The 16,642-nt window shown below is 34.4% G+C and overlaps 1 protein-coding gene across 1 annotated transcript; it reads left to right on the forward strand.

The window, feature by feature from the left end:
- Window positions 1–3,848: 3,848 nt before the first annotated feature.
- Window positions 3,849–4,820, forward strand: LOC135957506 (C-type lectin 37Db-like). Its single transcript, XM_065508267.1, has 3 exons — window positions 3,849–3,973; window positions 4,033–4,106; window positions 4,169–4,820. Exons 1-3 carry the CDS (start codon window positions 3,871–3,873, stop codon window positions 4,532–4,534), a joined length of 543 nt encoding a protein of 180 aa, XP_065364339.1. The 5' UTR covers window positions 3,849–3,870; the 3' UTR covers window positions 4,535–4,820.
- The last annotated feature ends 11,822 nt before the right edge of the window (window positions 4,821–16,642 follow it).

Consider the following 16,642-nt stretch of genomic DNA (forward strand, 5'->3'; position numbering starts at 1 on the left):
GTCTTTGTGTTGCCTGCATAATGGCGTTAAATGATCTTAATTGAGTAATGATCGTTAGGTTTTAATTGTGCAAATTGTAACAATCTTATTTTGTAGATTTTACATAAATCAGTTCAACTACCTTCTCAATGAAATCAATTTTTAAAAGTATGCGAATTTTGTAAGATCATTTACTGATAACTTCGCACAGTGGGGAAGTGAAAAAAGTGGAAATAAATCTGTAACTTCTAAATAGATTGTCCCATTTAAATAAAGAAAATTATGTCCAAATATGGCTATGAAATGAAAGTGGACTATCTCTAGAAATCGAAACAATTTTTTGTTATAATTTTTCAAAAAGAAAAATTGTAAATAATAATGTGCTTTAAACATTTTAATCTTTCATATCCCTGAGAATTTCCAATATATTTTTTTTATAAAGGGTCTTTCATTAAGGCCTTCCTAAGTTTGAATTTAAACAAAACAAATTGATTAATCGGTTGAAAGGCCTATTAATGCCGCGACCCGCGTCTTCTCTGGGTGGCTCGTATCCGAAATGTCCAATTTTCCATTACTCTGGCATGAGTTATGTTGGCTTTGTGGTCCGCTTTGGTTTGTGGCGTATTCGCGTATACTTAATATAATCCCACATGAAAAAATCTAACGCGACCAAATCGATCGATCTCGGTTGCCAGTTCACATCACCACCACGTGAGATGGCCATGCCCAATGTGGCATGAGTTATGTATCCTGTAGCGCTTGAAACCACATGTCGTTGATGTCCATATCATCCAATTTAAGCCAAAAGAAGTTGGTAATAATTGACCTATAACGCTCGCCGTTGACAGTGATGCCCTACCCAACCAAAATCCACACCAAACAGTGGATTTTTCGGGATGCATTGGACGCTCTTGGATCTCATGTGGATTGGTATTGTCCCAAATTAGAACATTTTTTATGAAAAACGAACAGAAAAGAACATCCAGTTTGATAAAACAATTTCATCATTTGCAGGTATTTTTGAACTCTATATCCGTCCATGGTGATTTGGCAAACATGGTCCTCGGTTAATGAGCCTCTTCAAACGGCAGCCAATTCGACAAATGTAGTATAAACAATATGGCCGCTATCAACTGTCAAAGTTCGGAAGTCCCTATTTTTCTCGAGATTCGTGGTACTTTTGCAAGACTCATCCGAATACCATAAGGCTGAAGAATCAAGATAGGGAAAAAAAATCTCTTACCATTCATTTGAACGTCAAATCCGAAGGCTCCATCAGAAGATTCCCATACAATTTCATGACAAAATCAATAAAACGGAGGAGAGCCGTCTTTGCATGGATTTGCATTACGAGCCTGCTCGCGGAACCAAAAATTAACACAAATAATAACAACAACAACACCTTAAAGAGAACCGATGATCTCGGATCATCTTCAGAAGACGACCTGTTAGCCTCTAGTCAAGAGACTTTGGTCGAAATGTCAGGCAGCGTGAGTGACCGACACAGTACTCTCCTGCCTAAATCTAAAAATCCGACTAATGAGCCTCTTCAATCTTACCATTCATTTGAACGTCAAATCCTAAGGCTCCGTCAGAAGATTCCCATACGATTCCATGACAAAATCAATATAACTCCCGCCACCTGGATAACAATATTGTGGCGATGTGGTGGCTGTGCTTTTTCATTTGGTTGTGGATACCGCTGATGTAGGGTCGAGATAATGAACTCCAAAGCCTTCACGACCAAAGGTTATCCTCTTCACTGTTTTTTCCCTACCCCTTCTTATCCCTTCACCCCCCTTTTTCATCACTTCCCCCACTTGTAAGGTTAACGTGGTTGGTAGAGAGCCCAGCAGAGCCTGAATAGTTAATTAGTGGTAAAAGAGGATTAGCTCCCCTCCGGTGATAGGACACGGAAGGGGGTTCATTAGTTGGGTTTTAGGGGGCACTAGAGTACTGTGTCGGTCACTCACGCTGCCTGTCGTTTCAACCAAAGTCTTTTGATTAGAGGCTAACAGGATCTGCATGGATGGTGTATCCCATTACGTGCCTACTCGTAGAACCAAAACTGAACACAAATAATAACAACAACACCTTGAAGAGAGCCGATGATCTTGGATCACCTTAGAAGATGACCTGTTAGCCTCTAATCAAAAGACTTTGGTTGAAACGACAGGCAGCGTGAACCTCTTCAATCGAATGCCAAAATGCGACCAGTTGAAGAAAAAAAGAACGATGAGGAAGAGTTAGAAAACATCCTCTAGTCTAGATACGCCAAGGCGCTATTCATTCTTAACAAGATGGATAAGAATGTTGCCAGCGGTGCCCTCCATGAATGTGGTTAGGAAGATCGCGTTAAATACCAAGCTGTGGTAGATGAAAACCAAAAGTTTTTGGATTCCGTAACTTAGATGACTAGTTACGGCAGCAGCCGAAGACACGAAAAAAAATCACCCAAAAAGAAGAAAGGTTGCCAACAAAAAAGCCGCTCCGGGACCCGCAACAACCACGATCACATCCGTCAGACGACCATTCAAAGAGGTAATTAAAGACCTTGTTTTAATGGCTCTGGCGACTGAAAAAGGCGGTTTCATCAATCCTGTGGTAACAGAATGGGGTGCTATCTAGTCCAAACTAACTGAACTCGTTATGGATTACTTGTCCGTTAATAGGACTGGTACGGCACCTCGTTTTGACTTTCTGGTGAGATTCATCGGTGCTACAGGGTGATCAAATGATTGGACGAGTTCTCGAATGAGACCAATTTCCTTACTTTTATGAATTTTAATATTTAATATAGTCTGAAAGGTTTACTAAAATAGGAAAACGTTAACCCTTAAATCTGGGAGGTCAAAGGTCAATATTTGGAATTCCTCATAGAAAGATAACGAAATGTTAGATACCCTTCACCAAATTATACTTCAAAATAAAAATTTTAAATATTTTTAGGTAAACAAAATTTATTTCTTTTTCCAAAGTTGTTTTTTTTAATTTTTTGGAAAAAAAATTTGTCGAATTGTTTTTTTAAAATTTAAATTTTTTTTTCCTTTTTTTTTAATATTTAGCGAAAAAAAAACTTTTGGTGAACAAAAAAAAATTGGGCTTAAAAAATATTTTGTCCGAGTTTGAACCATTGTAGGTCCACCTTCTATGATTAGATATCCATATTGACTTAGTAATCCAGATATAGGTCAAACATTGAGATTGTCCTGGTTTTTTCCTTATATCTCAGCCATTTGTGGACAGATTTTCTCGATTTTAAATAGCAACCGAGCTGGAAGAATTCCGGAGATATTGATGTATGAAACGTGTATGTAAGTTATTTGGGGGCTTCGGAACGTTGATTTCAACAGACAGACGGACATGGCTTAATCAGCGGAGTCTATAAGGATCCAGAATATATATACTTTATAGGGTCAGAAAATTATATGGTGGAAATTACAAACGGAATGACAAACTTCTCACGAAGGTGAAGGGTATACAAATATAACTTAAAGTCTAGAATTTATAATAACAGCACAATATTGGAAATTAACTTTCTTCTAGGAAGGTGAAATTTATCACTGATATTTTCTAGTAATAGAAAATATAAAGCTAACCAAATCTGGAGAACCAGATAAAAGATTCTATGCAAAATTCACAATATTTGGTGGCCTTATTATATTGGGGTCACAGATGAAAATAACACTCTTACTTGTTAAAAAATAAATTTAATTTTAATAATTATTTTGCCAGAAATAAAAGCTTATCGCTATACTGTGCTTATGCTTATGTACTCTCTTTATTAAATAGAAAAGAGATTAAATATTACTTAATAACAAATCCACAATTAGAGCTAAAATTTGAACACATTCTTCAATGAACGCTTGAACTGATAAGACGTGATTAATAATGTTTAAAAACTTTTTGAGATTCAATATAATTTTGTTTATTATAACAATTTCAAATGGACAGCATGAATATAAACCCGAAATAACGGCCACGGTATCTCAGGGTAATTATAAATTATTAAATAAATTAAAAGTCATATTAAAAGTCTTTTGCAATTTCCAGTTTTTCTGGGTGAACCCTTGGATAAATCATTTACGAAGGTAGGCAATAAAGCTTATCATTTTGGCCAAAGCAAGGTACTTTACTTTTTACACAGTTTTCTTAGAAATATTTTAAATATATTCCCATTTAATTACAGCTGTCTTGGTATAAAGCCTATCTTGTATGTCGTTCGCTGGGTGGCTATTTGGCCTCGATTGATACCCAGCAAGATCTTAAAGATCTCTCAAACTATTTGAGTTCAACTTATGGCTCATCACGCATATGGTGGCTATCCGGTTCCGATCAAGATTCTGAGGATGATTTCTTTTGGTTTTCAACTGGTCGTCGTTTTGGCTATGCCGACTGGGCTACGGGTCAACCGGACAATAATAATGGTGATGAGAATTGTGTTTATTTGGATTATCGCAGACCTAATTATCAAATGTATGATGGCAAGTGTGATCGTAAGATGTATTATGTATGTGAGAATCGTTTGAAAACGATAATTTTAAATGTTTCATAAAGGAAAAGTGTTTAAAAATTAAAGAAAAAAATATGTTTAGATGTGAAGCAAATTAATAAAATAATAAATTTAGAAAAATATATTTTAAGTTCATAAAAAACTGTACTAAAACGAACTTCAATAACTCCAATTGGTTCAATATCAACTGAATACACTCATAGTTTAATCTCTTTGTGGTTTTCATGACTTTAAAACCTAACAAAAACCCACAAATCAATCAAAATACACAAATAAATATCATAATCAAGACCATAAGTTAAATAAAAGATCTTAATTTCAAATTTTACACCTGCTGGTTTTCCTATAAAGAGCACATTTTGTTGTTTTTTTTTGGCACACGTGAATCTGGCCCTTAAAAGTGTTGCCGCCCGTGGAGCACCCATTTTTTCCTCAAGTGTTACAACCCTTATTAGTAAAAAAAACACTAAACAAAAAAGATAAGACAAAACTAGAAATATAAAGGTTAACAAGCATTTTGATGTCCTTAAGGTGTCATAGTTTTGAATAATCAGTTTTTTAGAAATCTTAATATTTCACAAGCAGTCACCACAACACAATATGACCAATAATGATTTAACAATAAACTCTTTGTTTTAATAATAATTGCTAAATAATACATAGAGAATAGAAGGATAACAAAGGACCTTTTAGCCACATAAAGAAAAAGAGGTTAAGGAGTTAATCTCGATAAAAAAAATATGAAATTATGACTGATGTGTTAAATTTTCAGAATTGAGAATTTTTAATAGGAAAAACATACTAAAACATAAACATACTAGGAAACAGCTTAATATTCATACATATATACATTCATATGTATTATGTATGTGGACATGTGAAAATGTTTTGAAAATAAATTCTACATATTTATATTTTAAGCCAAAAAATTATGGATTTTTTCAGCTAAAATTAAAACAAGTAAAAGAGCTAAGTATATCCGGATGTGTCGAATCTTATATTCCCTTCACCAAATTCTACTTTAAAATAAATGTTTTTAGGTAAAGAATTTTTTTTTCCAAAATTGCTTTTTTAATTTTTTTCAAAATTGTTTAACTTTTTTTAAAAAAATTTTAAATTTAATTTTTTTTAAATTTATTAGTGAAAAAATATTTTTCCCGATTTTGACCCATTGTAGGTCTAACTTATTATAGCCTTATATACGTCGTTGCTAATGACTTTGAAATATCTACCATTAGATATCCATATAGTCTATATTAATGACTTAGTAATACAGATATCAAAAATCGAGAATGTTTTGGTTTTTTTCTTATATCTCAGTCATTTGATTTTAAATAATAACCGAATCGGGTCTATAGCGAATATACTGATGTATGAATGATGTATACAAGTTATTTGGGGGCTGCTGAAAGTTGATTTCAACATACAGCAGGTCACTCATGGTGAAATGTATAAAAATATATATATATTGAAAGAGTGCCAAAGTGGAGTAACCGATTTTTTCAACTTCATTTGTCTTTGAATATCAAAAGGCAGCTTAACCCACTTTTGTATTGATATAGGTAGTGTAATGACTGTATGTATCACCAGAACAACAACCAAAAAAAATTGTGGGTTACACCACTTTTGCGCTGATGGCCTTTAATAGTTAATGTCTAAAAAAAATTTAAATTTTTTAAATTTTCCTGAAAATTTTTAAAAGTTTGTTAGGGTTTTAAAAATATATATGTATATTCATAGATTGCAGTAATTTTTTGGTATATAATTCTTTAAACTCTTTAAAATAGATATAGATAACAAATATTTTACGATACAAATAAATCCTAAAACAAACTTAAAGTTTAACAAGTAAGAGAAGTATATTTGTCACCAAATTATACTTTAAAATAAATTTCTTTAAATATTTTTAGGTAAACAAATTTAAAATTTCTTTTTTTCAAAATTGTTTTTCAAACATTTTTTATCGTTTTTTTCCAAATTTTTTTTTTAAATTTTATTTTTTTTAGAAAAAAAAAATGTATGACAAAAAAAATTTGTTCATGAAAAAAAAATCGGGTTAAAATATATTTTGACTCATTGTAGGTCCAACTTACTATAGCCTTATATACATCGTTGCTTTGAAATATCTATCATTAGATATCCATATTATCTATATTAATGACTTAGTAATCCAGATATAGATCAAAAATAGGTAAAAAATCGAGGTTGTCCTTGTACCCTTCTCACGAAGGTGAAGTATATAAACAGGAGCGGAGAGAGAAAAAACATCCATGTTTTACACCGCTTAATGTTTTGAAAGGTTGGCTATAGAGTATAAAAAACCGAAAACCGGTCAAATGGTTTTCGGTTAACTTTTCGGTTTTTTTACAAACCGGTTTTAATTAAATATATTTTCCAAAACTCATTCAAACATATTTATGAAAAGCTTTGATACCATTTTTAAAAATATTTATTTATTTTATTTTATAGAAAATTATAGCATTTAACAATATTTCGTAAAAGATATAAAATAATTGCATAAAGATAGAACCATAAGAATTAAAAAATGCTAAATTACCGAAGATTTAGTACAAAATTCTTAACACATTTCCTATTAGCGTCCACAAATAAAAATAAATTTAAGGAGACTTTTTTCATATTAAATTTAATATAAACCGTTTAAAAACCGAAACCGTTTAACCGGGTTTTATAAAAGACAATAATCAAAACCGGTTTGTTTGTAAGAAGATTTATTATCCAAATTTAATTACACTACAAATTCAATATCGAAAAAAGTATCAAGTTCGAATTCACCATACTATGAACCAGAAGAAATGAAGATTCCACTGATCTACGATTCTGATATGTATATGGAAATGTATATGGTTGATTTCACATATTCCATGGTTTACCTACTCATAACGGGAAGAATAGGGCTGACTGTCTAGTTAACAGTCCAGGGGATTATATAGGATCAAACCCCTTTGTTTTTATCTCGGACGAATATATGAGGGCAATTGGAATTTGCTCTACATTGGGGGACTGTGTTAAGACTATGGAAAGCGTTGCTGTTTATTACCCTGTCAAGAATATTTACGGGACTATTTTGGATTTATTTTTGAAAATATATTGACCAAACAATCTAGTTTTTGGAGGAAGCCTGATGATCTTTAGAGCTTCAGCAAGAAGCTTCTCTAATCTAATTTCCTTGTTCACAAAGACTGCCTGACTAAAGAAACGTTCTGGAAAATGGGTCTGTCATACCACAATCTATGACTTTTTTATGGAGTTCCAAATATACTTAAGATATTTTAGGAGTTAGTCACAATTTTATTTATTTGAATCATTATACAAATATTTATGTTAAAGCCGTTGGCCCTTTTAAAATCCCTACTGGGTTTAAATACACAAAATTCCTTAAATATTCCTCCATAAAAATCACACGTGCCTTTTTATTTATTTTTGCCACAGAAAACGCGGCTTCCAACAATATTTTCATAAAGTTTTATGCCCAAAAAAAGACGAAAAACTAAATTACCAAATATGTTATGTATTAAATGAGAACTTTAAGCAATATTTCTAACACATGACAAAGATCTAAATTGAAAAACTCTATCAAGCAACCAAACAATTGTCATACTCATTCAGCATTTTGAAAGTAAGCAAGCGCGCGACGCGTGTAAACGCCCCTCGAGATTAATGATCCTGCCAATGCACTCACAAACTCTTTGCAGAAAAGGGAAAGGATATGATTTCCATAAAAAAAATATTATTGTTTTGAGCGTATGACTCCTACACAAGAGCTCTCTTACGAGCAGCTCGTGTATTTGTTTATTTAATTTTTTGTATTTTTTTCTTTCGAATCCTTTAACAATCCCCTTTTATACGTCTGGTTTTTATTTAGATTTTCAGCTGCATATGCTCGCCAAGCCTTTCCAAAGCAGGGAGTTCAAAAACACAAACTCAAACAGATCGAGTTAAATGATCTTTACAAAGTGCTGTTATTTTTTTTGTTGTGTTTTTTTCCAACACACTTATGAAATGACCAATTTAATTGTTTACAGCTCTAAACTACAGTGGGTACGAGTAAATAAATACATACGTTTTTAAGATTTGAATGAATAACTAATGATTTTGTTCTTTATAAACATGTGCCAAATGTTATTTTAAATATCCACAATTTACTTTCAATAAACATTTGATATTTTTTCTTTTTGCTGACTAATGAAGTTTTGTTCCGGTTTTAAGAATTCTTGTAAAAACTGTAACTGAAAGAAACCACACGATTTTATTTCAATAAATATCTGGAATGACCAAAATCCTACTGTTTTTAAATAAATGATTAATGATAAAAATACAATTAGATTGAAGCATGTTATGAATAAATTTAAAAAAGATTCATTGGTCAAACGCCATATTGTATTTTAGAAAATTTAACAATTTCAAAAAGTATCAAATTTAAACTCCAAGTATTTGAAACCAATTGGGAGTTACTTATTATTTGTGACACATTTTCTATTAAATCAGTACTTTGTGTCCTTTGCAATATATTGAAATTATAATTAATTGTTTTAATAAACGTAAAATCTTCCATTTCAAAAAAGAAAGCGATTGGTACTTTCAGTGTTTAGGTCAAACAGTTAAATAAATGTTGGATGAAACAAAATAGTCATAAATTAAACATAAACTTTCTAAAACAGCAGCATATGAAGTGTTCAACTTCTTCTCATATCCGCAGCTCCTACAAAAATCATTGTATACAACACCCAGTCGATCCGCATGCAGGCCAATGAAATAGTGTCCAATTATCACACCTTATAAGAATTGTCGACTTGATTATCACCTAATTTTCAACTAAATAGTCTTTAGAAATTGGAGTTATTTTTCCATCCAAACTCGTTCCTATTTCGGAGCAGAAATGTATTTTTGATTTATGTCTAGAATAGGATATATGTCTAGATCGTAGGATGCTCAAAGTAGTGCTTTTCGGAATCCCTTCAATTATTTAAAGATCTTTTATCGTTTCTCTCAAATTTGTTTGTTCAATCATGTTCAGTTTATTTGTGGCTTTCAGTTCTCTATTAACAATAGTACAATATCTTCCATTGAGCGGTTTGTAGAATGAGCTCTCTTGCTATAGTCTCAAGATTTCAAATCAGAACAGAAGAGGCATTACAAATTGAAGTTATTTTTCCGTTACTCCTCTTGGGAGAATATGGCATCCACAAAGCCAATATTGAGATCTTACTCGGTTTGCTGCTGTTATTTTCGCGCCTTTCCATGTATGAGTGCAACGTCCTAGATCTTGGATTATAGTGCATCTCTAGGTGTTTTTGAGTCAACCACGCCTTCTTGAGCTTTAAGTATTCCACTCTAGCGCAATTCTTGTAATACAATCGGGCTTCTTCCTGATGGTAATGCCCACTCATCTCCATTTTCTGTGTTTAATTTGCTTATGTATGAGTTCCTTGTTGGTTAAGTTTCAGAGATCCAAGTTGCAGATGGTGGTGAGCCAGATATCTCTGGAACTGACTACTGAATATCTGTATTTTTGCGTTATTGTGTTTCACTTCCGTACAACAGAGTAGACTCTGGATATTTGCGAGCTTCTCCATACTGATTGCAGTCGCCGGAATGCCGATCTCGCTATTTAAGCCTTATACTTGCATCTGCTGTTTCTGCTCCCCCATTTATTGTCACTATACTGCCTAGATACCTTACGCTATCTACGTCTTCAACTGGTTGGCTAATATCCGGCGCGGATCCAGGTCAACCATTTGGGGGGAGGGGGTGTTTTTGAATTAAATTTGTTCTACATTTTTCCTTTCTTTATATGAAAAATGTTCAGTTTTTGGGGAGATTCCCCTTTCATCCCCTCTGGATCCGCGCATGGCTAACATTGTTTAATCTCATGGCTTTGGTTTTCTTATATTAATCTTTCCAGGTCCCTTCTATCTAAACAGACTTCGCTCATGAAATCATCCTTCTTACGCGCTAATCTTTCCAGATCTAGTTTTGTTTGCATGTTGGAGATTTTGCGCGAGAGTAGACAAATATCATACTTCATGTAATTCTTATTCTCTCTAAACAGACTTCGATCATGATATCATCCAGCTCGGTGGTGAAAAGTTGAGGTGATAAAGATCATCTTTGTTTTACTCCAGTGTTAGTATGAAATGGTTGGCTTATGCTTCCGTTGGAAAGAATTGTGAGTTCTGCTCTGATGATCCGAATTATTTTCTGAGGTACTGCTTTCCTACTCAATGCTTTCCATTTGGCAGTCCGTCGGATGGTTTGGAAGGATTTCTTGAAGTCTATGAACAGTAGATACAAAGAGTATGCCATTCTATAGATTGCTCTATTATAATGAGTAGTGTATTGACAGCTTCTATTTGAAAGGAAATCTTCGCTGTACTATGACTACCACTATCTTGTATATGGTATTAAGCAGAGTAATTCCTCAACAGTTTTTACAACCTTTCAAATCGCCACTTTTCGGTAACTTTACAATGATGACTTTTTTCCAAGTTGGAGGCAGACTTTCTTCCTACCAGACCGATGTGATGTAAGGTTGTACATATCATCAGCAAATGATAGCCATGACTCTCCAGACTCTGCAGATTCCATAAAAGCGATATGTGGATATCCCTTTAGAGGTTCCTTTTTTGACATAGGAAGTAGTACTGGCCGAAGCTAAAGACAATGTAATCTGCCTGTGTCCGAAGGATTCTGTCCATAAATCCAGTGGAAGTGAAGTAGGGCTGGTAGCAATAGAATATGTGGGGTTATTATGGGGACCCTGGACTCAAGCTGAGCATAAATTGGGGATGTCACAATTTATGTGGGACTAGTAGAAAGATGATATTGATCAAAAGGATTGCCACCATTAACAACAGCGACAATACAAATTCAATTATCATGATTCTATATCGCTCACTAGTTACAGTAACTGTCTCCAAAAAATTAGGTACCGATGAATTCTCCGGCATAAATGATACATGATTCTCTCGTTCCCAAAAGCGCGAATTTGTTTGGCATCTTACTAACTACTCCAGTATCTAAGTGAGTTCTCTAGTAAGTATATATTTGCTCAAGAACGTACAGTCAGCGTCTAAAGAAAGTGTACAACTTGTTTTTACATTTAAAACATTTTATTTACATATTAAAAAACAATTTTTTCTCCAGTTCTACTATATTTAACAAAACATTTAATTGTTCTCTTGCTAGTAAGTCATAAAATTAAAAAATGAAGGCAAATCGTCACGTGAAATCTCCTCTATAATAGGAAGAAGCCATAATACTGTAAAAAAAATTATAGACAAACAAAAAAATTTAGAATTTTAGAAGATCAGCAACGTGCCGGAACACCAAAACGCCTTAACAACCTTGAAATACGATCGATTGTGAGAGCAGTGAAGAAAGTATTCACAGTAAGTGCAGTAAAATTATGCGAAGAATTAACAGATTCGTCTGGAGTGAGAGTTAGTAACAGTACGGTTCGCCGAGCGCTACACCCAAATGCTCTATATGGTGGAGTTCCGAGAGAATAACCCCACATTTCCAAACGAAATAAAGAGCGACTTCGAGAATTCGAGGGGTGTATGGCGGCAAGTGGCATGGAAAAACTCATATTTATTGATAGTTTGATGAGCAAAACCGATTACCTAAACATTCTTATAGAAAATATGGAACCCATCATTACAAAATTAAATCTAGACCGAATCTGGATCTTCCAACAGGACAACGATCTGAAGCATACTTCTTAACTTGTTAAAGAATGGTTGTTGTATCATACACCGAAACAACTTTAACACCCCCCACAGTCACCGAACATTAATCCCATTGAACATCTGTGGGAGCATTTTGACAGACAGATCAGAAAATGAAATATTACCAGCAATGACTCTCTAGACGAAATCCTGCAGGAAGAGTGGTTCAAAATCCCAACATAGGTGACATCAAAATTGGTAGAAACAATGCCAAGGAGGCTTGAAACTGTTTTAAAACCCAAAAGATGTCAAATAAAATACTAAACACGTTTTTTCTTCTAATTTCCCTAAACTGTACACTTTCTTTTGACGCGTTAAAAATGGAGTATTTTTGGTTTTGTTGTTACTGTTTTTGTTACAGTTGAACTAGTTTAGTTTTTTGTTTATATATTGCAAGAGAACAATTAAATGTTTTGTTAAATATACTAGAACTGGAGAACAAATAGTTTTTTAATATGTAAATAAAATGTTTTAAATGTAAAAACAAGTTGTACACTTTCTTTAGACGCTGACTGTATATATCATGTTAAACTTATAGAGACTATGAAAAACTGTCTCCTAGTTCCAAAAGTTCCAATATCTGCAAAGATAGTTATTGAAAAGAACACACAATCTGGAAATGTCTGTGTAGTTGGCTCTATGAGAAGTAACCCTAACCAGGATATTGCCAGATAAACGACGGAGTCTAGACCATTCTTTTTAACACTGAACCACTAGAATACACAGAAGAAACATACGAAGTTAATTCTCGCTTTTATCTGGGCAAAATACCAATATTTTCCCGAATATCTCTCATGCAATACATACCAAACTTATTGTCAATATTTCAAACTGAAGCTAATGGAACATGAATCACCAACTCCTCTTCAAAACTTAAAACAGAATCTGAATAATCTAAAACAATATCAATGGGAGTAATAACCACGGATTATATTGTATATATTCTCCCATATTGCAGGTCATTCATAAATAATAAAACATTGTTAAGACATTTTATGTATTTATCCTTATAAAATAAAAAACTAGCTCAATTTCATTTCAAACTGCCTTCATATTGACAATTGTGGACAATCTACTTTGATTTCAAATTAAAGATATGAAAATCATACAACTGTTTTTCAAATTATGTTCCTACAAAGTAGCCTGTATCCCATTACCCAGTGCAAAAATAATAGAGTTTATTTTGAATTATTATAAAGAATCGCTATTGTTTTTTTGCACTTGCTTTTGTTTGAATTTAAAAAAGGAGTGCACTTCCGTTTTATAAACAAAACAAAAAAATGTAAACTAAGAATCTTTAAGATTAGTGGTGGAGTTTTGATGGCCACAAAAATAAATGTCAAAATATTTATAATAAGTGTAATTTAAGGATTAGTTTTCTTTGCAAAGGGATTATATTTGTTAAGGGACAATTATTGAGGTCAGATTAAAGATCATTCAGTGAAGTGGAGCTAATTTAAAGGTTTTGAACATTGAAATATTCAGTTTATAAACATTCAAATAACTAGATGACCCGACAGACGTTGTACTGTCCAAATTAGATCCATATTTGTTAAGGGACAATTATTGAGGGTTAGATTAAAGATCGTTCAGTGAAGTGGAGCTAATTTAAAGGTTTTGAACATTCAAAAATTCAGTTTATAAACATTCAAATAACTAGATGACCCGAAAGATGTTGTACTGTCCAAATTAGATCCGACTTTCAGTGGGAGAAAGTCGGATTGGCAATTACTACTCGCTGGAATAATTTCAGCGAGTTTAAAAACTCGGTTGGTTAGTTGACGACATCATCTTGGAAAGTAACGGAATCCAACGATTTGTACGTCATCAATTCGACAGCAAATTCTCTTTGAATCTTGCCATCAATGTTTTTTCGCAGCCAATATAGCACGTTTGGTCAACCAATGATGATTTTTGTAATTTTGTTCAATATTTTGGAAACACCTTTCGGATGAGTTGGGATTTTGTTTCGGTGAACTGGCAGAAAGCGAAGGGAAATCGAATGCAGCCGGTCGAAATGTCAAGCGGGATTTTGCCGTTAACAATGTCCAGCACTTTTTTAAAAATATTTCACAGGATTGATCGTTCTGCAGATCGACTCGCATGCCTTAAGTTCATCGGCTGGAGTTGACCGTGGAATTACTGACAATGTTTGTCGAAAATCACCTGCCAACAGAATCAAACCGGCTTTAATTGTTTTGTAAATATTGAAACGTTTTGTCTAATAACTCCAAACTCCTTTTTATGTGCCATTTTACACTCATCCCAAATGATCAGTTTGCTTTGTTGCAAAACTTTGGCCATCGCACTGTTCCTGGAAATGTTGGATGTTAGATTTTCATTGATTTGCATATTCAATGGTAACTTGAGTGCTGAATGAGCAGTTCGAACACCTTTCAACAACTTAGCTGCAACGTATCGTTGCCAAAATCATTGCGTTCAAAAAAGTTTTTCAAGTTCAACCGTTCCATCTTTCACAACTTTCATAAGAGTGTCGTACGCTTATTTTTGTTAACGATTCAACACTGGGACGTTTGTTCGAACTGATTCCCTTAAGGCATCGCAATCATATTGTTTTTCGCATCGCAACTCTTGATTAAATGAGTCGGGCATCGGAAGATCGGGAACTGTCATGCCTAACTCAGATGATTCTTTTTTTCGACATCATCATGTGCTTGAATTAATATCAAAGCCTCGTTGTAAATTTCTAATACGCATCTGATGAAAAATATCATCCGACATGGCATCTTTTTAATTGCTCCACAAATCAGTCGGTTTGGATGGGAAGCATGATGAGATAATTTGACGAAAGCACAACATTTCCGATGTTGTATTCCCAATGAGTGTCATTTTCTAACAATCGCAAGCATTGACACGCTTCTTCCATTTACAGTTCGCAAATCTTAGAATGATGTTGAACGATCGTTGACTAATAGCAAACGCAAATAGAAACACTCATCATTTCATAGATGGTCTGTGTAAATGTGACCTAATGTTGGTGGAAAAGAAATGGGGGAAACCTGGAACTGGATTTCCTTATTTTCGCCGTTGAAATTTCTTTGACGATTGATTCCATGTATAATATCTTGGCATTACGGGGTATAGCAGCGTTCGGGCAAATTCATAATTTCGGCACATTTCAAAACATCTGGTCAATGTTGTAGATGGAGGTCGATCAACTCGTTATAATACATTCTCCTCAATAAAGTACACTATTTGACCATTCTCCAGATTTACAGTTAAATGAATGGCAAATGAAAAATATGCCAAAATTCTTCATTACTGCTAACATAGGGGCCCATTTGAAATTGAGTGACTTCATTTTCCGCACTAAATCCAATCACATCCATGTTGTTGTTGTAGCAGCATGAACAATTTAACAATATTTAATCTGGGGGTTCTTCAGTATCAAGTCCAAGAAATTGTGCTACTTCTGCTGGATGGGTCCATAAATCTACTGGACATAGTGAAGTAGGGCTGGCTGGACAGTTGAAAATGTGGACGATATCATGAGGACCCTGACCACATGCTGGGCATAAGGACCAGAAGGCATTAAGCCTGTTGCTCTATCCTGATCTTAGTTGTGCCAGAACGACTCTTGTTTTCTGCGGCAGAATCTTCTCGGCGTCTGCTATCGGTGGTGGGCGATCTCCAAGTACGACATTCATTCGGTATCCTGCTACCGCGGAATTGATGCCGTATCTATGATTGTCCTTCAAAGCTGTCATATACGAGCTACGATCCAATGGATCCTGCACATATCTCTGTATGCTCTCCTCGTATTTTGTAAGGTCCTGTCTGACATGCCTCGGGGGAGACTCCAACTGTGTGATGTTGAAGTTTGGATGACTCCTCCGGTGACATCCCAGAAGGAACTGTTGCGTCAGCATGACGTTATGTTCCCTGACCGGTAAAACCTTAGTTTCCTCGTGAAGATGATGTTAGGAGGTAATTTGGAGGCAGCCTGTGACGGTCGTTATGGCTGCATTTTGACAGCTTTGAATATTTCTCCACTGAGTATCACATAACGAAGGCGACCACACTGGAGCAGCATAGTTAACCTCTGACCTGTTACATGGTCAGTGGTTAACTTGTAGGTTAGTAGCAAGGTTTTGTTTGTCCATACCCCAAGTGCTGCCGGCTAGTGCCTTGAGGTCCTTGTTTCTATTTCGCAGTTTATGCATGAAAGGTAAAAAGGCTATCAAAAGTGACACCCAAGATTTTCGGGTGGTTCACTGTCGGAATTTGTACACCGTCGACCATGATGCCTAAGTTGAGTTTTACCTCCTTCGTCCAGGTGGTGAAGAGTGTTGCCGATGACTTCATTGGTGATAGCTGCAGGTTACGTGCAGTAAAGAAATTGTGGATTTCGTTGAGATAACCATTTACCAAACCGCAAAGC

Source organism: Calliphora vicina, chromosome 4, assembly GCF_958450345.1.
Source record: "Calliphora vicina chromosome 4, idCalVici1.1, whole genome shotgun sequence".
Lineage (NCBI taxonomy): Eukaryota > Metazoa > Arthropoda > Insecta > Diptera > Calliphoridae > Calliphora > Calliphora vicina.

Bases quoted from the DNA above. Each gene is read 5' to 3' on its own strand.
- LOC135957506 (XM_065508267.1), top strand. From the start codon at position 3,871: ATGTTTAAAAACTTTTTGAGATTCAATATAATTTTGTTTATTATAACA. The intron at 3,974-4,032 runs GTAATTATAAAT...TGCAATTTCCAG, and splicing joins AACGGCCACGGTATCTCAGG to TTTTTCTGGGTGAACCCTTG. The intron at 4,107-4,168 runs GTACTTTACTTT...ATTTAATTACAG, and splicing joins ATCATTTTGGCCAAAGCAAG to CTGTCTTGGTATAAAGCCTA.